At 41.1% G+C, this 25,888-nt stretch overlaps 1 protein-coding gene and 1 pseudogene across 1 annotated transcript; one reads left to right on the forward strand and one right to left on the reverse strand.

The window, feature by feature from the left end:
- Positions 1–7,456: 7,456 nt before the first annotated feature.
- Positions 7,457–8,404, forward strand: LOC148123429 (vomeronasal type-1 receptor 4-like). Its single transcript, XM_087910930.1, has one exon. It carries the CDS (start codon positions 7,457–7,459, stop codon positions 8,402–8,404), a length of 948 nt encoding a protein of 315 aa, XP_087767056.1.
- A 13,277-nt stretch (positions 8,405–21,681) lies between these two features.
- LOC148123430 (vomeronasal type-1 receptor 4-like) lies at positions 21,682–22,532 on the reverse strand (annotated as a pseudogene).
- Between the last annotated feature and the right edge of the window lie 3,356 nt (positions 22,533–25,888).

Here is a 25,888-nt window from a genome sequence, read left to right on the forward strand (position 1 = left end):
GACATGTGCTCATCTACGTTCACAGCAGATATATAATATGTACTCACTCATAAGTGATGTTTAGACATAATGCAAAGAAAACCAGCCTACAGGCCACAACCTCAGAGAACCTAGAGAACAGAGAGGACCCTAAGAGAAACCCCAGTTCCAGGGGTTCAAATGCCCTCTTCTGGCCTCTGTGAGCATTGTACGCATGTGCAGCAAAGACTTACATGCTGAAAGCATTTAAACACATAAAATAAAATAATAATTTTTAAAGAAATACAAAAGAGCCGGGCAGTGGTGGTGCATGCCTTTAATCCCAGGACTCAAGAGGGAGAGGCAGGTGGATCTGGTGAGTTCGAGGCCAGCCTGATCTACAGAAGCTCCACGATGGCCAAGGATGTCCCACAGAGATATCTTGTCTCAAAAATAAAAATAAAACAAGTAGGAAGGAAGGAAGGAAGGAAGGAAGGAAGGAAGGAAGGAAGGAAGGAAGGAAGGAAGGAAGGAAGGCAAAAGAACCAGTATAATTACTTGTACCGTCTCACATAATTGTGCAATAAAACTAGAAATCAGTAGCAAGAGAAACTGCACAAAGATGTGAAGGTTGAACCATACAGTACTGAATAAACAGGGGCTTTGGAAAACCAACAGGGAAGTGTAGACATTCCTGGCATCAGATGATAGTGGCTGCGATAATTTCCACAGCTGCGTGAAAACTTTTTAATGATTTCCTAGATTGTAAAGTTTCCTTTCTGATGTAGTTCAACTGGGGAAAATGCACACATATCTTCAGACAGAGACTGCATTCTTATTTAGTTGGTTTAGCCAGTTACCATGGGATTCACATTGTATTGGGAGAGTAAAATTTTCCTTGGAGTGCATCAGAATGATGCACAGTCAACAAGGCCACTGGCGCCATCAGTGACAAGCTGGTCTGTGTCCACTGGGAAGAAGAGTCAACTTATTTTGCCCCTTATTTAGTCATGGCTCCTGCTAGGCAGCCTTTCCAAGATGCTTCTTGCCTATAATGCTTCAGGCCTGTGGGATTCACACTGCCATGAATGAGACTTCGCAGCCCTCACCACTCAGACTGGGAGGGAGGTATGGCAACCTTTCCACTGCTGCTCTCTTGTCCCTCGTCTACCATCCCTACACTTTGGGTGTTTTGGTTTGGTTATAGATTTATATTTCCCACAGTCTCTGCCAGCTTAGTCTATCTCCTTTATTATTTGTCTGTACAATACTTCTCTTGACCTTCATAAATACTTTTATCATTTTTTGTTTTTAATTTTTATTCATGTATATTATTGTGTGGTGATTTTCCTGCATGTATGTCTGTGCCACACATGGGTGCAATGCCACAGGAAAACAGTCAGAGATGTCAGATGCCCTAGAACTAGTGTTACAGACAATTAAGGACATCTGTGTGGTGTTAGTAATCAAAATCAGACTCTCCGGTAGACTCTTAACCACTGAGACTTCTCACATCCCCATTTTCCTTCTTCGTTAAGACTTTTTCATATGATATAGTCAATGATTCGATCTCATGAGAATATTGTCCATCTATGACATTTTAGAATTCTAAAATCGTTGGAGGGATGTTACATCTTATAGGATTTTACACATTCCTCTTAAAGCCCCAAATCGGCCTAGGTAGTCATAACATAATCTTTCAAGAAGCACTTGCAGTTTTCCAGACGCTGCATGCAGTATTCTGTCCTAGTCTCTGTCATTCCTCCTGGAAAACAGTGCAGTCTCACAGAGGAGTGTTGCAGTATTCCCTTCAACGTGGTGGCCTTGACTTTATTTTTCCTGTATATTTCTGTTGCTTGCTATTGTTCTACTTTTATTTATTCAGCTCCTTTATTTTAGATTTCATCTGAAATCCTTTTCAATATAATTCCATTGTTTCCTAATGTCTTTTATCTATTTCACACACACAATTCTATAAGAGACACTCTACAGTTCATTTTCATAATGGACTTTTTTCATTCTGTCATTGCCAAGATATTCATTTGTTTTTAACATGATGGAAATTGGTAGTTCTTCACTTTCTTTTGTGTGAGGTATATGCATGTATGTGACTTCGTGTGTGTACAAGACAGACACTGATGTCATGTGCCTTCCTCTACCTCCTCCTAATTTTTTGAGACAGGATCTCTCATTCAGCCTGGAGCTCATCAGTTGGCTCAATCAGCTGCTCGATGAGCTCCGGGGATCCACCTGTCACCAGCCTGTCTAACCCACCACACTCAGCCTTTGCATCGGTGCTTGGTGTTTGAGCTCACTTTCCAGTGCTCGCATGACAAACACTTTGATCTCACAGTCATCTCTCCAGCCCTACTAAGTTTCTCTATGAACAGCATTATAGACATAAAATTTTGCCTAACAGCAAACTAGACCATTGATGATCCTTTCTTTGACATTGGTTATATAGTCACATTGGCTCCTCAATTCATAGGTCCTGATGGCAAATCGTTGCTGCTTTACCGTAACTGTGCAGTTTTGTTACACAGTTCTCCAGCTTAATTTGTTAAGACATTTTTATATAATTTATTTAATTTTTATTTTATGTCAATTGGTACTTTGCCTCTGTTCATGTCTGTATGAGTTTGTCAGAATCCCTGGAAATGCAGGTACAGACAGTTATGAGTTGCTATGTAGGGGCTGGGAATTGAACCTGGATCCTCTGAAAGAACAGCCTGTGTTCTTTACCACTGAGCCATCTCTCCAGGTTCTCTAGCTCAAATATTTATATCCCATTTTCTCTTTTATCTGTTGGCTTGGTTAACTGCAAGAAGATGTTAAGATTTCCCATCAAGGTGGGAATGGTGACAAACACTTTGACTTCCAGCACTGGAAGGCAGAGAGAGGCAAGCAGATCTCACTGATTTCAAAAGCAGTCCTGTCTACAGAGTGAGCTCCACGACAGTCAGGGCTACACAGAGAAACCCTGTCTTGAAAGAAAAAATTGCATCATATTGCTTCTGATCATTATGCCTCATCTAATGTTCTAAGCTTGATGATGTATAGATGATATTTGTGTATTTTTATTCTCAAATTTAAGTTTTATGTTGCTGCAAAAGTTGACTGTTTGCAAGAAGTAAGTGTGTCCCCTTAGCATTTCTTTTGTGAAATAAAATTTACTTTAGGTAAAAAAAATTTCTTCTAGTTTGAAAATGTTCTTCTATTTTTTTAATTTTGCCTCTTTCTTAATTAGAGTTGAATCTATATACCGTGTATGCAATGCTGTAAAGACTGATGTTTCCCATGTTCATTATGATACTTTATCTGTGAACTGATCATCACTTGCACAAGGGAACTTTCTCCTCTCCATCGTGATGATATATTTGAATTGGTATAAAATGGTGAATCTTTTAGCACTCAAACAGAATGTGGAATTTTTCATTCTCCCGCAATGTGCCAACATGCTGACAGTTTCATTCACAGAAAGAAACAAGAGACTACTTCCAGTTTTGCTCTCAGTAAAATTCAAATAGCCTATTCCAAATTATATGTGTCATCTATATTTTGTGGACTGTGAATGTGATTGAATTAATATTATCGCTGTTATGTTTGATTACTTACAAAAATTTTTATACAGCTGGATAACTTAATTCTCTTTCTTAATGCATCTATATCTTTGCTAGGTTAATTTTTATTATACTTTTATTTTTGAAGATGTGATGCATGTATACAATTAAGTATGATAACACTTGTTTTAAATTCTTCACATCTTTTTACATACACATAGCAGTTGCTCTGCTGTTTAGGAATATGTCTTTTCCTCAGTATTCAAATTTCCTTTTCTTTTTTGTTTGTTTTTTCCTTGTTTTTTGAGACAGGGTTTCTCTGTGTACCACTAACTGTCCTGAACCTCGCTTTGTAGATCAAGCTGGACTCAACCTCACTGACATTCTCCTGTGTCTGACTCCCAAAAGCTAGGAATAAAGGACTTTGCTACCATAATCTGACAAGTTTCGTTTTGTTTTGAGTTCACAAATATTTACTGATTTAATATTCATCTCATGACAATTTGGCTTCCAAATCAGAAATAAAAATGTATTGGCTAATGATTTTTTTTATTCAAAGGGGTATTTATTTTAGGGGAAACTTAAAGAACACAGACAGCCAGGAAAGGAGTCTAATGGCTGGAGCAAGACCTGGAACCAAGAGAGCAAGCAGAGGACTGCTGCTCTTTTAAAAAGAGAAATAGACCACGCCCAGGGGCTCATATCTGGCCAGCTATTGACTGAAGTAGTGGAAGGTGCTCCCGCAGCAGAAAAAAAAATTACATTAGGCAGAGATAGAAATGTTTAAATGTCATAAATCCTATATTAATCTCCAGTGGCTGATTAGAAACTGGAAGTAGAGTAATTTGAAATTTGTCTCACATTGGACAAAGAGATTTATCCTTTATATTTCCAAGGATAAAGACTGTCCAGAAACGAATCTTGAACTCACAGCCAGTAGTTTCTTCAAGCTTAGGGCATCATTGCAGAGGATGTAAATAGAAGACCATCAGCCAATAGCATTCACAGACATGAACTTACAAAACATAGTATCAACTGCTGCTCAGTCGTGGAGTTGTGGATTTTGCCTCTTCTCATAAACTCTGGCAATAACTCCAATAAGATTCTCAATGGTCAATTATCATGAGATGAAATGTACCTAAAATGCAAACAGACATCCCACTGCACCCAGAGCCTCAGCTGTTTTCAAAGACATAGCTAATTATCATCCTTCCTTTTTTGTTATTTATTTATTTATTTATTAAAAATCTCCACCTCCTTCCCACCTCCCATTTTCCTCCCACTCCCCTTCCCCTCCCTCTCCATTACTAAGAGCAGTCAGGGTTCCCTGCCCCATGGAAAGTCCAAGGTCCTCCCCACTCCATCCAGGTCTATAAAGGTGAGCATCCAAACACACCAGGCTCCCACAAAGCCAGTCCATGCAGTACAATCAACACCCAGTGCCATTGTCCTTGGCTTCTCAGTCAGCCCTCATTGACAGTCACATTCAGAGAGTCCAGTTTGATCACAAGCTCCATAAGTCCCAGTCCAGCTGGCCTTGGTGAGCTCCCATTAGATCAGTCTCATTGTCTCAGTGGGTGGACGCACCCCTCGTGGTCCTGACTTCCTTGCTCATGTTCTCCCTCCTTCTGCTCCTCATTTGAACCTTGGGAGCTCAGTCCAGTGCTCCAATGTGGGTCTCTGTCTCTATCTCCATCCATCGCTATGGTGATATGCAAGATATTCATCATTGTGGCTGTAGGACAGGGCCAGTTCAGGCACCCTCTCCCCTGCTGCCCAAGTAGTGTACCACTACAATCTGGCAAGTTTCATTTTATTGAATGACAAAAACAGTGCATGCTAATTTTGGGATTCCATTTTCCATTGATAGCAACTTCCTTTGTAAGTCATAGTGTAAGTCTGTTTCATCTGGGTTCAGATGACAGCTTGGCATTTTATCACAAAACTGTGATTCTTTGCAGCAAAAAAAAAAAATAGTAATACCATGGCTGGTGGAGAGAATTTCAAGGACTGTACTGAGTAATGAAATGATGAAAAGTTAGGGGATTTGAGCAAAGATACAGAGTGAGGAGAAAAGATGAGCAGAAAACAAATTTCTGGTGAACAGCGAGGAGGAGGACAATCAATCCAGGATAACACTTGGGAAGATGTGAATGATAAGAAATAAATGTGGGTCAGCAGAAGCCATGTGGCACAGTAGGGAGGAGATGTGTTTTCAAAGCTTAGAGGAGGGTGGGTGCGGTCTAACTATATAATATGTGACAGTGGCAAACAATGACAAGTCATAAAACAAGTTGTACACTGATATAAGGAATAACTGGGATTCTGGAAGAAAATATCCCAGTATAGCAGAATTCTTTAAGTAATTTAAGTGTTGATCACTCATCATAGAATACCTTGGCTATGGTAAGGACTCGTGTCAAGGCAGAGATTTGTGGTGCATGGAAAAATTCAAACGGACACATAGAAAAAAGTCTAATAGACCATCTCAGAATAAAAGACACTGCTAAGGAATTCATAGATATCTGCAAAGAAAAAAGGTTTGTATTTCAGGTGACAGAAATAATTAGATCAGTGGAAAATGGGTCTAAAATTAGTATACAGTAAAACTCCCCCAAATCCACTGAACACGGGTGATATTACAATGATGTAAAATTCAAGGTCCAATTTCATAAGTATCATGTTTTTTGCCATTCTCTGTATAACTGAGGACCTTAGATCTCTGCTTATGCAACAGCAAAACAGAAGAATCTTCTAATGGAAATGTAATTCAGGTGTGACAAAATATATAACTCTTTGTTACCATGGGGTTGTCAGCCAGGATCGGCCTGATTGTTTTAATGACCAAACGTCATAGGAAACACACTTCTGTGACGATGTGCTCAACACTGTGGGGTACGCAGTCTCACCCTTGCCGTCGCTGTCTCACTTCTGTGCCGATGCTCAGCACTGTGGGGTGCGCAGTCTCACCCTTGCCGTCGCTGTCTCACATCAGCAGCTCAGCTCTAGGCTGTCAGCGAAACAGACAAAATGAAATGAGATGCTTCAGGACATGCTGGTTACCCTGTAAGGTGAAATGAGAGGACGAGTCCCACATGGAAAGTCTGAGGATTTGGTCATTGCTAAGCTACAGAAACGTATCTGCAGCCAAAACACTGATGTTCAAGTACACATGTGAATTATATATGTGTTATATATTATATATGTGTGTAAGTGTATTAGATATTAATACTGTTAAAAACATGGAAACAATATCAATTGAAGAATGAAAATTCCTGGGGCTTGGGGGGATGGTTTCACAGTTAAAGAAGGTTGATTGCTCTTCCAGAGTGCCAGCGTTCAATTCCCAGTCAAGCATATAGGGCACAGATATGCAGGCAAGTGTCCATACACAAAAAAAAAAAACCAAAAAATTTTTAAAATTCTTATAACATGCAAATTTGGCTTTCACCTAGGTCAACACATCCTTCAGCCTGATATAACAGTGTTCAGGGTATCGGGTGGATTCGATCTGCTAAATTCCAACACTTTATTCTATCCCTTAAGATGGTCAAGAATACCTGGAATGCAGTTGTTAAGAGGTCATCTGTGGACCTAACCTTGAAAGGATTTGGACATTTCTCCAGGCAGTGGGGGCACACACCTCTAATTCTGGCACTGAAAAACCAGAGGTAGGTGAATCTCTTTGAGGTCAACATCAGCCTGTGATACAGGGCAAGTTCCAGAACAGCCAGTGATACATAGGAAAACCCTGTTCAAAATAAAAAAGAAGAAAAAAGAAAAAGAAAAAGAAAAGAAAGGAGTTGGACATTTCATCACTTATCAGCTCTGCTCCTCACCTGGCAATCATTAATTTTCCCACAATTGATGTTTCCAAATTAGATTTATGATACAGTCATTTATCTGTCACTCCTGGCCTAACCAATCTGACAAACATCATGCTTATCAATAATTCTGTCTTGGGGGTCTTTCTCATGTCTCAATTATGTTTTGGTGTCATAGGAAACACATCACTGTTCGTTTTATACATTTACACATTCTGCTTTAAGTCTCATTTTAAGAAGTTGATAGATGCGTTTTTCATGCACCTGACAATAGCTAATATGGTGACGGTCATATTTGCGTTGATACCGGATATCGTCTCATCCTTTGGAGTACCCAATTTTCTGGATGATGTTGGTTGTAGGGTTGTTTTATGTATATACAGAATTTCCCGGGGTCTGTCCATCAGTACCACCTGTATTCTAAGCACATTTCAAGCCGTCACCGTCACTCCCAGTAATTCTCAGTGGGCTTGGCTTAAACCCACACTCTCTAAGTGGACGTTTTCTTCCTTACTCTGCTCCTGGCTCATTAACCTGGCCATCTATGGATATATGGTTGAAATGGTAATAGCCAAAACCAATTCTACTCACATTGGAAATGGATATTCACATGCTTACTGTCAAAACAGGAATTTTGGGAAACAACATTCAGGATCATTTTTGAGCATCATATTCATGCATGACCTCTTTTATGTGGCCATCATGATGTGGACCAGCCTGTACATGGTAATTCTCCTCTACAGACACCGCAAGAGAGCCCAGTATCTCCGCAGCCCGAGCCTCTCCAGCCAGAAATCTCCTGAGCTCAGAGCCACTCACAGCATCTTGCTGTTGGTGAGCTGTTTTGTGATCTTTTATTGGTTGAACAATTTCATCACCCTTTATGGGATTTTTTCACAAACAAAAATTCCAAGATTGGAGGGACTTAATGCAATTTGGACAACTTGCTATCCAACCATCTGCCCTTTTATAATAATGAAGAATAATAAACTTATTTTGCACTTCACTTCTTCCTTTTCAGCACTGAGAATGACCTGTTTTCAACATGCACTTCGTGGCTGAACTGAAATCCACACTTTCTCATAGCTTGAACACTTCTTAATGATTCCCCTGAGATGAAGAATTTGAATTTGGACCTCAAATACCTGACCTGACCTAGTTATAACTCAGACATTCTGTACACTATTAAATTTCAAGGAGCTAGGGGCTGGAGAGATGGCTCAACAGTTAAGAGCATTGCCTGCTCTTCCAAAGGTCCTGAGTTCAATTCCCAGCAACCACATGGTGGCTCACAACCATCTGTAATGAGGTCTGGTGCCCTCTTCTGGCCTGCAGGCATACATGTAGACAGAATATTGTATACATAATTAATAAATAAATAAATAATAAGAATAAAAAAATTAAAAAAAATTCAAGGAGCTAACCTTTCTCTTGAATACAACTCTGTGTTTATAATTTTAATAATTTCAACATTTACTACTGACTCAAGTTATTACGCTTTGGGAAAAATGAATTCATTTTATATATTTTGAACAATAGTCTATTTCTCAATTTTTCTCTATTAAAATACTTCCAATCAAAAATTTAAAATACCCTTTGGAGCTTGGGTTGTTTTTTGTGGCGTGTTCTGGCCTAAGTAACGTCTTTTAACCATTGAACAAATAAATTTCCCTATCTTAACTGTTCCCTACCTCAGATACTGCTGTGGGTGGGACTCTTTAGTGTTATAACTGACAGGTATACAATGGATGTCCTAGTACCATAGCTGTCTTAATTTACTGTTTCAGTATGTTTTTAATTATTTCTTTTATTTTTGAAATTATGATATAACTACAGCATTTCTCCCCCTTCTTTTCTGCCCTTCAAACCCTCCTGTATATGCCTCTTCTTTTTCTCTCTCAAATTCAAGGCCTCTTTTTTCATTAATTATTGTTACATACATGTGTGTGTATGTTTGTGTGTATGTGTATGTCCCTAAATACATAAATACTACCTGCTCAGTCTCTATAATGTTACATGTATGTATGTATGTATGTACTCGGGGCTGACCACTTGGTATTGGATAACCAGTTGGTGTGCTCTTCCCTCGGGATGACTCTTTCTCCCACTCTTGACTTTCCTTAGCTGTGTACAGTTCTTTGTGTAGGATGCAGGCCCCCTAAGTGTAGTCCTCACACAGAATCAATGAAATTTCTCTTTGTAACAATTTAGATCATTACAGAAAACCACAACCAATAGAAATGCAGAGTAGTGAAGCCCAGTCCCAGTGGCTGTGTGTGCAATACAACTTCTGCACCTAAGGCTCAGGGAACATTGATGAAGGCAGGACAGAAAGTTTAGAGAGCAAGAGGATGTGGGAATCGGCTGTGGGATTGTAACACCTGGTCATATCAGAAATTCCACCCATGGAGTTCCACAAACCTGACTGTTTAATATTTGTTGTATTTTTTTCTTTTTAAAAAAGTTTTGATTGAAATAGAATTACATCACTTCTAACTTCCTTGTCTCCTTCCAGCCCCTCCCAACTACATTCTCTTAAACCCTTCCTTCTCATATCCCCCCATAGACTCTCAAATTATTCTCTTATTATTATTGTTACATACACTTATATGCATATATATATACATACACAAATAGATGTAGATACAATCTGATAGGTCTGTTTCTGTGGTTTCTATAATATTTCAGTGTTGATCAATCTGTATTGGACAACAAATAAGGGCATTCATCCCTAGGTGAGACTAATTCTCCTTTTCCCAACAATCATTAGTTGCCTCTAATTCTTTATCTAGGAGTGGGACTCCATGAAATTTTCTCCCTTCCATGTTAATATGTCCATTGATGTTGCCATTGGTCCAGTCTTGATTATATAGTCATTTCTAGGATAGACCCTTTTAAAGCAGACTTGCTGATATCCTAGCTCTTACAATCATTTCCACCCCTCTTCTGAAAAGTCCCCTTAACCATTGATACAGGATCTGTGATGTAGATGTAGCCCTTGGAGCTGCACTCCCCACAATCTGCTGAATTCTGTATTGTGACCAGTAGTGGTTTTTTGTGATCACCGCCATTTGATCTGAGGATTTTGAACTAAGAAACAAAGATGAAAGAGAACATGCATTTGCCTTGATGAGTCTGGTTGCCCATACTTTTGTAATGAATTCAAATAAAACATCTTTTTACAAATAATACATTTTCAATAGTCTGTCCTTGACTAGAATCCTGTTTTGAGAACTCTTTCAGCCAATGGCCTTCAATAGCCTGGCCCACATTGGTCATGATCTCATCTACTACAAATGCAAACAAAAGCATGCATGGTCCTCTTTTCTGCTGGATTCAGTTCCCGTTCCCAGTGTACACAGTCTGCTGGATTCAGTTCCAGTTCCCAGTGTACACAGTCTGTTGGATTCAGTTCCAGTTCCCAGTGCATGCAGGGGAATGTGAATCATTACACTTACTGTGAGTTTATCCCCAAAGAAATAAAGCTTTGTTATACTCGATTCTGGTCTATTGTGGAACTCTTGGAACTACTACAAATTGACAACCACATGGGGCCTGAACCCACAACCCTGAGATTAAGAGTCTCATGCTCTTGTGCCTGAGAAATTATGGAAAGGCAATAAACCCTGGCTAAGAGCTTGTACTAATTTTTTGGGAGAGATTAATAGTAACTATTCTAAAAGTGATAGAATTAGACTTATAAAGAGAACTAACTGGTTCCTTCCTGGCTTTGTACATGACACACTGCCCCATGCTTCCTCTCGCCTGCAAGAACCACGCGGGACACAGGATTCTTCTGCAGAAAAGCTTTATGTCTCTTGGGAGCTAGAGCATAAGCCACATGGCGGAGACCCCGATATGAAGGAACCCATCCCTTATATAGGAAACAGACCCTGCTTCGGACGTGTCACTCTTAGATTGGTCAACTGTCCATAATCCCAGGTGAATGCCTCGGGAGTAGGCGGGGAGTTACCAACACGTGTGAGCTTTCTAGCTCACCTGGCGGTGCAGCGCCATCTATGGTGGAGAGTGTGGTTGCAGCCTTCTACATCTCCCCCTAATTTTACTTCTTTGCAGAAAGGCAACTCCCTAGGAAGGTAAAGATAGAGGTCGCACTTCCCAAAATGAAAACATTAAAATGGGCTTACACGGAATCTGCCCCTAGGTTTATGACACCTGGAACCTATCCGGCCTGTCCTCTGCCATTTTTCTGGGAAAGGGAATATACGGCAGGAAACCCTTATGCAGAGCGACTTATCTCTCAGAGAGGGCCATTCTCTGTGCGATGCTTTTCAGCTCCATAACCTTCAGGGCTAGCTAAGCCAAGCACTCCACCCTGTGCCATGGACCACAGTCCTAGGGGTGCAGGAGCTGGTTGGCTTAAACCTTACTGCTTTAACATAGATAACCATATATCAGAAGAGGCTCCCTGTTCCAGGGCAGCCAGTGCTGTGCAAAAACCACTTTATCCCTACGATTTTGGGATTTGAGTCAGCAGACCATCCAGAGGAGAAACATTATTCCATAGCATAGGACTGTTCCAAACATTCCAACCCCCACCCATTCTTTGAAGTAGGAGATGAAGGACATAATCCAGGACTGGAATTCTTCGGCCAAGCTTATGTCCACTCGCGTGGAGTTGATTGTCACGATGGACCATCTCAAGGAGGACAGCAAATCATCAAAATTCTCCTGTAAGATACAAAGACAATTCTCGGGACAAGTTAGCCATTTTTATAAAGTTCTCATATGGTACACTGGTCACACATAAGGCTGGAGTTTTCCGTTCACAGTCCAATTGGGCAAGCTGCCATAAGATATCCACCTGTTCTTTATTCTACCTCTAATAGATGTATCTATGGTAGCCTGCTGATCCAGGGCCGTAGCCACTGTGGTAGATAACTGATTGAGGGTCTTTGTTTTCCATGGTATAGGCCATGCTGCCATTTAAAAAATTTATAGTGAACAGAGCCTGGCAATAGCCATTCTTGGCATCGGGGGCAATTCCATTATTCCCCCTTTTTTCAATTTTAACAAGAACTAGTAAGTTCTCCAGTCCAATTACCTTGAAGATAACTAGACAATTGCTTAATAATCTGGGATCGCAGGGGCGCAACTCTCCAGCTGTATCAAGAAGTCTGTTAAGATTAACCTTAGTATTTAATTTTTAATTTGAATAAACATGGCATTTTGTAACCTGTCTTGAAGATACCCATAGTGTTTAGCAGAAATAACTGACAGGATAAGGGAAACTGATAGCAAGCAATAACTGACAAATCAAAGGGAAATCCAGCAGCACAGCAATGGCACAGCAACAACAACATTGCAATGTACAGCAACAACAGCACAGCAATAACTGACAGACCAAGGGCAGGAGCTGGACCATCCCTCAGAAACCTGCCAGCTCCGCAGCAATCAGGCCAGACGGCTCCATAGCAGAGGCTTTGTCCTCAGGCCTCTGGACAGATGAATCCACAGCATGAATGTCAGTAGATGTATGTTAGCATTCCTAGAAAAAAAAATAAACAAACTCTTCTCCCAAATTAACATTTAAGAGTATTAAAAATCTCAGTGTAAAAATTTAGCACAGTCAGTATTGGAAGTAGGCTGGTCTTGAACTTAGAGATCTACAGGTCTCTGTTTGTTGATATTAGATTTAAGATTTATTGGCTCCCGTATTTTTTGCCAGTACGGTGGCCTTGGGTTCCAGAGCCTGCCCGCCATCCAAGGGCTGTGTGTGGCCCTGGGCCTGCTCGCTGCGCGGATCCCCGTGTCCCAGGCCAGGAAGTGGCGGTTCCACCCCCAGGCGCCCCTGCCTTCCCCGCGGGGCTAGCCTAGTTCTCTGAGGCTGTGTTGGTGGCGGAGTGTGGCGGGAGCCGACACTCAGACCGAGGCGGCACAGGCGGCAACATCTCAAGGTCCGCGCCAGAGCCGCTGCGGCTCAAGGGGCCGATGGGAGAGGCGGCGACCAGGGTCGCTTTCCTACTAGCCAACTCTCAACACCTGTGTCACAGCAAAAGCGGCTGTAAACTCTCACATATCCAGCCAACGACCCAATCATCCCAAAATCCAAGGGCCCTTCGCATCCACCTCCCTGCGGATCCTGAAACATCAGACAAGCCAAGCGTATACACAGCAATCTTTCAGGAGGACTTGAGTTTTTAAAATGCTAAGCTGTTTTTAAAAACTTAAGTCGCACTATGTAGATGTAATACGGTACTGCCTGTTTACTGTGTCTAAACCTTCATTGCGCTTTTATTATGATAATTACGACCAGCCCTGCCTGAAGTCAGCATCATTTAGCATAGCCAAATGGAACCAAGCCATTTTAGCCTCAGAGACCCTCATAGTTCCAGGTACATTGTAAGCCCTCTGGCCCGGCTGCCTGTGGCACCGCTCCCATTCCTGGCACCACCGTGACACCCTCCAGGCCAGGCACCAACGGAGCCGCACCAATTGAGCCAGCGCAACGTGCTCCCCACCATAGCCACAGAGCAAAGCTCCGCTCCAGCCGCCCTCCAGCCCCAGCTGCACCCACTCCGCGCCCAAATCGGTGTACGGAGCAAAGCGGAACTCAGAGAAGCAGGCTTGCAGATCTGCAATCATTGAAAGGACCTCATTTAATCTTTTAGGGAATTTGGGCATCGTTAATCTCTCTGGCTGCTTCCTGCTGAAATTGGGCTGTTGCATTCTTAGGGGTATACACTACAACATTTCAGGAGGTCTCGGTGATTCAAACCACGTGGATCTCAAGCACATACTTAGGCTCCCATCCTCCGTGGAGGCGAAAACAGAGCCTCTCCTCCAAAACATCATATTCTTAAGCCCAAGTTTTAAATTTAAACTACCTTTTTCAGCAGTTCCTAAATTCAAATATCTTTCTCCTGTCCAGTACACAAAAGACAACATGAACAACATAACATAAAGCTTTTGACCTTGTAAATCAGCCTTCTCCCCCATTTTTACTTTCTTAGAATCATTGGGGGGTCCTTTTTAACTTATTTTGTTTTCTGTCTCCCCCATTCTTTACCGGAGGGTCATTTTTAACTTATCTGGGTGTGCGCATAACCTCCCATTGTTGCTCGGTTTTTGATATGTTCTCTGGACTTTAGAACGTACCTCTCTGAGCATGTATGCCTGTAGTTTTGAATCCTCCTTGTGTCCAAGGGGTCTCCGGCGGTGTAAAGTTCTTCTTTTTCCCGGGTTTCGGCACCAGATGCCCCACGCTTCCTCTTGCCTGCAAGAACCACGCGGGACACAGGATTCTTCTGCAGAAAAGCTTTATGTCTCTTGGGAGCTAGAGCATAAGCCACATGGCGGAGACCCCGATATGAAGGAACCCATCCCTTATATAGGAAACAGACCCTGCTTCGGACGTGTCACTCTTAGATTGGTCAATTGTCCATAATCCCAGGTGAATGCCTCGGGAGTAGGCGGGGAGTTACCAACACGTGTGAGCTTTCTAGCTCACCTGGCGGTGCAGCGCCATCTATGGTGGAGAGTGTGGTTGCGGCCTTCTACAACACACAGCAATAACTGCAGCCCCTACATCCTATACTGATACAAATAAATCAGGAAAGGCAGGTTACAAACCAGGAAACTTAGGTAAAGTGGAACAAAGCCCTTATAATTTTGTCCACAAGTGAAAAGTACATTCTATTCTCATGGTGCTAAGGGATTTTAAAAAACCTCTCAACATAGTTACTGATTTGCAATGTGCAGAGAAGTTGTTTTGTAGATGAAACCACTGAATTGAAACTACATGATACAGAATTTAATTCATTAATTATTCAAGGTCAAGAATAATATATAATCAGGATATAATCAGGAATAGGCTTTGTCACATATACATAGCACACATGTGATCCCATATGGTTCTGCTAGGTCCTCTACCACAAGGTAATACAGAAATAGATCAATTCCTGATTGGAAATGTGCTGAAGGCCACAGAATTTCATAAAAACAACAGTCAATAGCAAAGGTTTAAAACAGACTTTTCTATTACATGGCATCAAGCCAAGGAGATTATAAGGTGATATCTTACTTGTTCTTTATATAACCAAACACCACTATCTTGCAGGAAGTATCCCAAAGGGTACTCAAAGGAATAAAATCTGATAGATGGATGTACTCCACTTTGTAGAATATGCAAAATTAAAATATTTACACCACATAATTGATACTTATTCAGGTTTGCAATGGGCAACTTCTTTGTGTTCAGAAAAGAATGAATTGGTAATTACACACTTGATAGATATTATAGCCATAATGGGTATTCCTGCACAAATAAAGACAGAGAATGGTCCTACATATGTTTTTAATAAAATGAAGCTGTTTTGCTTATTATAATATAAAGCATATTACAGGTATACCACACAATCCTTCAGGTCAGGCAGTTATAGAAAGATCAAATCAAACAATAAAGGATAATTTAAACAAACAGAAAGGGATGAAAAAGACCCCCAGAAATAGATTGCATAATGCTTTATTAACCTTGAATTTTCTTAACGCAAACAAGAAAGGAACAGTGGCTGCAGAGAGACATTGGATAATGGAAAAAAAACTTCTAAATTAAATCAGCCACTGTATTTCAAGGATGTGTTCACTTCAGAATGAAAACCAGGATATGTGATATATGTTGGGGAAGGGTTTTCCCTCTTGTTTCCATAGGAGAAGAAAAGCTATGGATACCATCAAAATAAATCACAATTCAGTCTGAAAAGGAGAAACCTCTTGATAAAGAGAAATGGCAGCTCATCCACATAGACTACAATCCAGAGGTTATAAGGAAACTTCATAGGTTGGGCCAGGGTTCTGCTCTTGTCTTTGCAGGAAAATACCCATTTTCTAAGTCAAGAAACATTGGACATCTAGATACTTAAAGAAAAACTAAAAAGCTAAAGATAGCTTTCCAGAAAGAGTCATCAAGCAAGGAGAAATCTGACTTTTAAGATCAATATCCTCTGCAGGGTAAGATATTATTTTCAAACATATAATGGTAGTAACCAATTATTAAAAGTAAAAACTGGCTTTGGCGTTGGATATGGCTATACTCTAAATCCAAACATGTTGTTAAAAGAAAATTTCAGAGTTTCTATCTCATGTCAGAAACCAACTGGTATGAAACATAACAATGATAAAATCTAGAAATTGCTCTTATCAGAACTCTGCTTCCAAAATTTAACTTCTCCCCATACCTGTTTTTGTAACATTCTGGTGTGGGAAGTCTTTTGGTGAATATATGTCTATAGAAATTCAAACTTTCTGTTTTGATATGAATAATGTTTAAGGTTTCCACAATCAACAATAAATTTACCTGATGTAACTTTTGAAGTCTCTAGGAAGAAGATGGGACCCCATAACAATGATTCTACCTGGTTGATATGATGTCATTATGCTGAAGGCACCACATTAAAATCTGTGTTGTATTACAAACTACTCAAAATGAATCCAACTTGGCTAGCTGAGATGGTGCACCTTCTTACAACATTCTGACCAGAACTTCAAATCAGAATTTCAGAAAAACCCTACTGACTACTCAGGGACAATCTGCAATTACACCAAATAGTAATCTTGAAACTTAACCATCATTTTGGTTCTTACAGGATCCCATAGAAATAACATCATTCCCCATGAGAGTTGGAAGTAATTCTAGAAAACGACATTCCCCTCTCCAAACAAAATTTGTCCTCAGGATTAGGGAGATACTAAGGGTTGGTTATAAGTGGTCTAGGGTTGAGGTTGGAAATGAAGCAGGCTTAGGGATCTCTTTTGATTAAAAAAAAAAAAACGGGATTGGATGGAATGGGATAATAGGTAGGTCAGTATGTTACCTGTGAGCTATTATTTATAGACAATTTACATTGGTATAGATTCTTGTATATAGGTACAAATTAAGATTATAGTTGTTATATTGAATATACTCCTATTTCTGTTTACTATATTTGTGCACCTATGTGAAGTTATTTTGTCACATTGAATGCATGCATGTTTCTACCTCTGCTTAAGATATTTTGTATATTGATGCCAATTTAGGCTATATTTATCATATTGTACTATACATTTCTACCTCTGATCAAGAAACATATACATACATATATATATATATATATATATATATATATATATATGCTACATTTTGAGGTCATTGTCCTCACTTGCTGCATATTTGTTTAAAGTCTTTAATTTTTTAATATAAAGTATTAGTCTTTAAGCTATATAGTTAATATAATTACAGGTCAATATTAATTCATGTTTGTAAAACTTATAGTTAGACTAATCAGTTTCTTTAGATGCACAGATATAGTATTCTGCATAGACAGGCAATCTTCAATCCCTTCAAAAAACTGCCCCTGCCTCGACTACTGACAAAATGCACAGTGACCAAACTGGATAATCAGAATACAAGCAAAAAGACTGCCAAACCTTGTCAAGACGAGGTAAGACAGTGTTTTAAATTTTCCTGCCCCTGAAAAATGCTCTAGGCCTTAGGTAAAGTTGGTTGCCCCACCATTGTAAAAGAGAGTTTGAGTGACTCTGGCATTTCTTAAATCTTTTTAAAGTTGCTTGATTGCATTTCTTGTTTACTCAGGTAATAGTATGTACCCTTCTTAGGTTTTTTTTTCTTTTTTTCCTTTCTTTTTAAATTTATTTATTTATTTATTTAAAATTTCCACCTCCTCCCATCCTCCCATTTTCCTCCCTCTCTCCCCACTCCCCTTCCCCCTCCCTCTCCAGTCCTAAGAGAAGTCAGGGTGCTCTGCCCTGTGGAAAGTCCAAGGTCCTCCCCGCTCCATCCAGGTCTAGGAAGGTGTGCATCCAAACAGACTAGGCTCCCAAAAAGCCAGTACATGCAGTAGAATCAAAATCCAGTGTCATTATCATTGGCTTCTCAGTCCACCCTCATTGACAGGCACATTCAGAGAGTCCAGCTTGATCATATGCAAATGCCTTTATGAAGCTACAGTTGCCCTGATACCAAAACCACACAAAGACACAAGCAAGAAAGAGAATTACAGGCCAATCTCACTCATGAACATCGACACAAAAATTCTCAATAGAAAACTGGCAAGCTGAATCCAAGAACACATCCAAAAAATTATACATTATGATCAAGTAGGCTTCATCCCAGAGATGCAGGGCTGTTCGACATACGAAAATCTATCAATGTAATCCATCATAAATAAACTGAAAGAAAAAAACATATGATCATTTCAGTAGATGCTGAAAAAGCATTTGACAAAATTCAACACCCCTTTATGATAAAAGTCGTGGAGAGATTAGGGATACAAGGTTAATACCTAAATATAATAATAGCTATATACAACAAGCCTACAGCTAACATCAAATTAAATGGAGAGAAACTCAAAGCCATCCCACTAAAATCAGGAACAAGACAAGGCTGTCCACTCTTTCCGTACCCCTTCAATATAGTGCTTGAAGTTCTATCAATAGCAATAAGACAACATAAGGAGATCAAGGGGATTCGAATTGGAAAGGAAGAAGTCAAACTTTCGTTATTTGCGGATGATATGATAGTGTACATAAGCGACCCTAAAAACTCTACCAAAGAACTCCTATAGCTGATAAACACCTTTAGTAATGTGGCAGGATACAAGATCAACTTCAAAAAAACAGTTGCCCTCCTATACACAAAGGATAAAGAAGCAGAGAGGGAAATCAGAGAAGCATCACATTTCATGATAGCCACAAATAGCATAAAGTATTTTGGGGTAACTCTAACCAAGGAAGTGAAAGATCTATTTGACAAGAACTTTAAGTCTTTGAAGAAAGAAATTGAAGAGGATACCAGAAAATGGAAAAATCTCCCATGCTCTTGGATTGGGAGGATCAACATAGTAAAAATGGCAATTCTACCAAAAGCAATCTATAGATTCAATGCAATCCCCATCAAAATCCCAACAAAATTCTTCACAGACCTTGAGAGAACAATAATAAACTTTATATGGAAAAACAAAAAAACCCTTCTTAGGTTTTTGATGGGGTTGAAGATTAGATAGTCATAGTTCCTTGTCAGGGGCCAGCCTCGACAAAAATACCTTTCTCCAAAGTAGAGACCTGGGAATTTAGAAATATAGTAAGGAATATGAGGACACAAATGAATATAACACAATGGAGAAATATTTCAGTTGAGTAATTAACAACTGCTTAAAATACTCCTGACCCGGTACTGGCATAAGAACAGACAGGAGGACCAATGGAACTGAATAGAAGACCCAGATATCAATCCACACATCTTCGAACACCTGATCTTTGACAAGGAAGCAAAAAATATCAAATGGAAAAAGAGCATATTTAACAAGTGGTGCTAGCATAACTGGATATCAACAGGTAGAAAAATGAAAATAGACCCATATCTATCACCATGCACAAAACTCAAGTCCAAATGGATCAAAGATCTCAACATAAAGCCAGCCACACTGAACCTTACAGAAGAGAACGTGGGAAGTACACTTGAATGCATTGGCACAGGGAACCACTTCCTAAATAAAACCCCAGCAGCACAGACACTGAGAGAAAAAATTAATAAATGGGACTTCCTGAAACTGAAAAGCTTCTGTAAAGCAAAGGACACGGTCAACAAGACAAAACAACAGCCTACAGAATGGGAAAAGATCTTCACTAACCCCACATTAGACAAAGGTCTGATCTCCAAAATATACAAAGAACTCAAGAAAATGGACACCAAAAGATCACATAATCCAATAAAAAAAAATGGAGTACAGACCTAAACAGAGAACTCTCAACAGAGAAATCTAAAATGGCTGAAAGACACTTAAGAAAATGTTCAACATCCTTAGTCATCAGAGAAATGCAAATCAAAACAACTCTGAGAGTCCACCTTACACCTGTAAGAATGGCCAAAACTGATGACAACTTATGCTGGAGAGGTTGTGGGGAAAAGGGAACATTTCTGCATTGCTGGTGGGAATGCAAGCTGGTACAACCCCTTTGGATGTCAGTGAGGCAATTTCTCAGAAAACTAGGAAACAACCTTCCTCAAGACCCAATATTACAACTTTTGGGTATATATCCAAAGGATACTCAATCGTGCCACAAAGACATATGCTCAACTATGTTCATAGCAGCTTTGTTTGTCATAGTCAGAACCTGGAAACAACCTAAATGCTTCTTGATTGAAGAATGGATAAGAAAAATGTGGTACATTTACACAATGGAGTACTACACAGCAGAAAAAAATAACGACAGCTTGAATTTTGCAGGAAAATGGATAGAACTAGAAAACATTATTCTGAGTGAGGTAACCCAGACACAGAAAGACAATTATCTTATGTACTCACTCATAGGTGGTTTTTAAACATAAAGCAAAGAAAGCCAGCCTACAAACCACAATCCCAGAGAACTTAGACAACAATGCAGACACTAAGAGAGACTCACATAGATCCAATCTACATGGGAAGTAGAAAGTATAAAAAGACAAGATCTCTTGAGTAAATTAAATTGGGAGCATGGGGACCTTGGGTGAGGATTGAAGCAGGGAGGGGAGATCCAGGGAGGGGAGCAGAGAAAAATGTAGAGCTCAATTTAAAGGGGGGGGGCTCTAGGAGAGAAGAAAGAGAATGAGAAAAAGAAATGAGGGCGAAAAAAATGACTGAAATTTATTATTTATTTATTTGGTTTTTTTTTTTTAAAACAGTCTATTATGTAGCCCTGGATATCCTAGAACTTGCTATACTATAGACCAGGCTGGCTTTGAACGCACAGAAATTTGCCTACCTCTGGCTCCTGAGTGCTGGGATTAAAAGCGTGCACCACCAGACAAGGCCTTAAATTTATTATATAAATCCATTCATCTGTAAAATAATGAGATTTTTAAACCACGACAATAAAGTAAAATTTTAAAAAACACTAACTTATTCTTCCTCCAAGCACCCTGAGTTTAACTACTGGTATTTTGCTTCGTGTGTTAGTTTAAGGGTATCTTTTTTTTAAAAAAAAAAATTTATTTTATTTTATTTTGGTTTTTTTTTTTTTTTTTTTTTTTTTTTTTTACTTTTTTCGAGACAGGGTTTCCCTGTAGGTTTGAAGCCTGTCCTGGAACTTGCTCTTGTAGACCAGGCTGGCCTCGAACTCAGAGATCCGCCTGCCTCTGCTTCCTGAGTACTGGGATTAAAGGCGTGTGCCACCACCACTTGGCTAAATTTAAGGGTATCTCTTGATGGGCCTTCCAGCTCCTCCACAGCATGCAAGGTTAACTCACAGGTTCTCATGAAAGTCTTTGGAGGCAGGAGGAAGACTTGCGTGAGGTGACAGATGTTCACCCACAGATCGGCACTCAGGCTGCACATTCCCAGAATCTAAAAGCAGGAGCTCAGTGTGCTGGGGTTCTGGAAAATCAGCACCAAGGGACTCAGGGAGGGGAACCACGTAGCAAGAAACTTCAGGGAGTGTTGCAGCCACAAGTAGGAGTTAAATGATCTTGTACCATAGAATATGTAGACTGAATTGAGGAATTAAACGGGGATGAAGCTAGCCACCAAGAGCAGGATGCTCTGAGTGGCTCTCGCCTCCGGGGAGGTCCTGAAAGTGAGATGAGGATGTAACTTCAAACATGTTGGACCCTCTGGTGGTGTTTGTGCAGGAGACACCCCATGTTCATGCTGGCTACTACCACAAGTGTCATCAACAGGGCACCCTGAATGGGTAAGAGCAACCACATACTAGCAAGAGATGCCATTCCCCATTGAGGAATTATCATCCCAGAAGATTTTTATCTCAATGGGAGAGATGGTGCTGATGGCCAGACTGAAAGTCCAGCAGAGGAGGCAAGAGCAGTCTAGAAACCCAGCATCTGAGCCCTGCCCATACTCTACGCCTCGGGCTGACTGTGACTGCCTGAAAGCAGCTCAGCAAGCTGGTGGTGCAGAGCGAAAGTTCTCGAGACTCCCTATGGAAGTAAGAGAAGACTTGACATCCAGAACCTCCCAGGGCATGCACCAGTCCCATATTGTCCATCGTTTGCTTGGCCCCTTGGAGAGAAGAACAAAGGAACTGGCCATGGCCGAGTTGGACAGAGTGAGGTCTGTAGGCTTTGGTCTGTACTCTGTGAGAAGGAAGGAGCCTCGCATGAGAACAGGCAAGTATTTGCCAGAAGGCCTATGTCCACATGCGGCAGGAACACCATATCATCAACACTCATTTGCACCATGTTTACGGAGGTCTGTGGTCAGGGAAAAATCAGTTAATGAAGTCCTGGATGTAGGACCCGGGTCTGCCCCTGCTCCTGGGGTGCATCTTGAGGACAGTTTCTGGTCAGCCAACTAGAAAATTGTTTGTTCCTGTGCTCCCTCTGACCCGCCTGGTGATTAGCTGTAGGGCATTGTTTACTCCATCTTTGGTGTGGTAATTTCCCACCTGCCTGGTTGGAAATCCTTGTGCAGCAGCGAGGTATATAAGAAGAGAAAAGCATTAGTATTATTACTGTGCTTAGGTTACAGCTGCCCAGTGAATTCAGGTGTAACACCCGATTCTGTGTTACCCCCCTCGGTACAGTTCAGGCCTCTGTACCGTATGAGCCGGGCAAGGGCCTGGAGATTGAAAGAACACACAAGAGACCTGGGTCTTTCGAAAGGAGATCAGCAAAGGAGATCAGCGGAAAGCCGTCTATTCAACCTTGGGGAAATCCTTATAAATACCTCACTGCTGCACAAGGATTTCCGCCCAGGCAGGTGGGAAATTAACACACCAAAGATGGAGTAAACAATGCCCTACAGGGGGCTGAAGAGATGGCTCAGAGGTTAAGGGCAACAGACCTCATTACAGATGGTTGTGAGCCACCATGTGGTTGCTGGGAATTGAACTCAGGACCTTTGGAAGAGCAGGCAATGCTCTTAACCGCCGAGGCATCTCTCCAGCCCTAAAGTCTTTTTTTTTAAATAAGTAAAAAAGGAAAAAACCTCAACCGAGTAGGTTAGATAGATGGCTCAGTGATTAAGAGAACTGGAGGTTCTTCTAGAGAATCCAGATTCAGCCCCGGCAGCCTTGTGGAGGCTCACAGCTTTGTCTCCACCTCCCGCCCCAGGAGATCTTATGCCTCTGGTCTCCGGGCACCTGAACTCTTGTGTGCATATCCATACAAGTATACAGAACTATTTTTTAACTGTTTTTGTTTGCTTTTTGTTTTGTTTTTCAACACAGGGTTGCTCTGTGTAGTTTTTGAAGCCTGAACTCACTCTGTAGACCAGGCTGGTCTCAAACTCACAGAGATCCACCTGCCTCTGCCTCCCAAGTGCTGGGATTAAAGGTATGTGTCACCACCACCCAGCTATTTTTTAACTTTTTAAAGGTTTATTTTTATTTCCTGTGCACCACGTGCCTGTAAGTACCCAAGGAATCCAAAGGAGGGCGCTGGATCCCCTGGGACTGGAGGTTACAGAGGGTTATGAGGGGCTACGTGGGAGCCGAGTGCCAGGAGCTTGAGAACCCGGCCAGGGTCCTCTGGAAGAGCAGTCAATGCTTTTAAATGCTGAGCCGTCTCTCCAACCCCATTAATTTTTTTTTTAAATTAAACTGAGAGTTGCTGAGAAGTTTTCTGGCACTTAAGCTCCAGTTTTGTGGAACAGAGTGAGAGGGCTCAGTGGTAGAGCTTGCCTGACATTCATGAGGCCTTTCCTTCTTATCTCCAGTACCGCAAACAGGATTCTAACTCTGTATTAGACATTTTTATTACCATCACAATTACCACATGAGTGTTGCATCTGCTTGGGCCTGGAAATACCCAGGAAACAACAGCAAGAGGATTGTCATGGGTCTGAGGGCAACTTGGACAACAACACAAGTCCCATGTGTTTTTCATTATTTTGTGATGTTGAGATGAAACAAAGCATCACACATGACTGGCACTATATCTCAGCACTAACCCCAGACCCCACCCCACCCCCACCTCCAAATGCACACAATGGCTGTGCAGAAACACCTTCCACATTCTGTTCATTGAATTTCATGGGCAAATAATGAAGATTTTGATGGGACTAGGGAAGTCCCCAGTGTTATAGGATCCTAAAGGGGGAGTTATTTCTTCCAGAACATTGCAAGACTTCCTGGAACTATAGGCCTTCCCACAGGTCTACATGCCACAACAGGTTAGGGTGTGTGACCCATTTCTTAGATCTTGTTCCATTCTCCACATAGAGGAAGCATCCTCTCTACACACTGAAAACACAGAGCAGAGGCTCCCATGGTACCTCGCGAAAGGAGGTGTTCAGCATCTGCCTCCCTTCCAACTCCCACATGTCACTCAAGCTCCTTCAGCTCCACGGGGCAGCAACAAGACCTGAACCCAAACAAGTAGACACAGTGTTCTCAAAAATGTTTGAACACCCAAAGTGACCATTAGGGGGGTCATCCACAGCAGACTCTGCTTTCTGACGCAGTGTTGGTTCAAGAAGCTGACAGATGGCCAGGTATAATGCCTCCTCCCAAGCCTAGCAACCGAAGCTTGATCCCCAGAACCCATGCTGGAAGGAAAGACTCAGCTTTCACAAGTTGTCCTCTGACCTCCACATGCACGTCATGTCACACCCACACGTGCACACACAAACATACACTGTTTTTATTTTCAGTTTTTTGAGGCAGGGTCTCCTATGTAACCTTAGCTGGTCTAGAACTCATCATGCGAATGCAGCTGGCCTCTAACAGAGATCCAGATGTCAGCCTCTGCCTCTCAATGGCTGGGATTAAGGTCATGTGCTAACACATTTAGTCAGGAAATAGTAATTTTTTAAAAATCATAGTCAGCAGAAGGTACGTGATGTCACAAACCTGTAATCCCAGCACTCTGTAGGGTGAGGTTGCAGAGTCGTAAGTTCAAGTCCAGCCTGAACTACATAGTGAGTTCCAAGTCAGTCAGTCCTACATAGTGAAAATCTGTCTCAAAACATACACAAAGACATAGAATCATACATTTATTGTCTAAGTATACATTTGATTTTTTTGTTTGTTTTTTGTTTTGTTTTTTGAGACATGGTTTCATTGTTTAGCTCTGACTGTCCTGGAACTCGCTTTGTGTACTGTCTGTACTACTACATGTACTACGGTATTACGACTGTAGTGCGGAGCCTGCACTACAGGACCATTCACGAGCCGGGCAAGGGAGATTTAAAGACACAAAGACACACAGACAGAGACATGGGTCATCCTTGAAACAAGAATGCCCTCTTTATTGTGTACCAGAGCCGCTTATATAGGGATCCTTAACTAATAGCCACTCCCCAGCCAAACTCACCAGAAACTCCCCTGCCATCAGGAATTCCTGAGTGTCTCATGCTCAGAGTAGCTACAAACACAGGAAAACAAGTTGTTTTGCTCAGAGCAGCTGCAAGCATAGCAAGTTGTTTACAGGAAATTCAGGGTCTGGGTCCATAGACCCCCAACAGCTTTGCAGACCAAGCTGGCCTGGATCTCACAAATACCTACCGCCTCTATCTCCCATGTGCTGGGACTAAAAGTGTGGCCACCACTGCCTGGCAATTTTGTTATTTTTTTAATAAAATTTAAAACCTAAAG

This window comes from Myodes glareolus, chromosome 1 (genome assembly GCF_982192425.1).
Source record: "Myodes glareolus chromosome 1, mMyoGla1.1, whole genome shotgun sequence".
NCBI lineage: Eukaryota > Metazoa > Chordata > Mammalia > Rodentia > Cricetidae > Myodes > Myodes glareolus.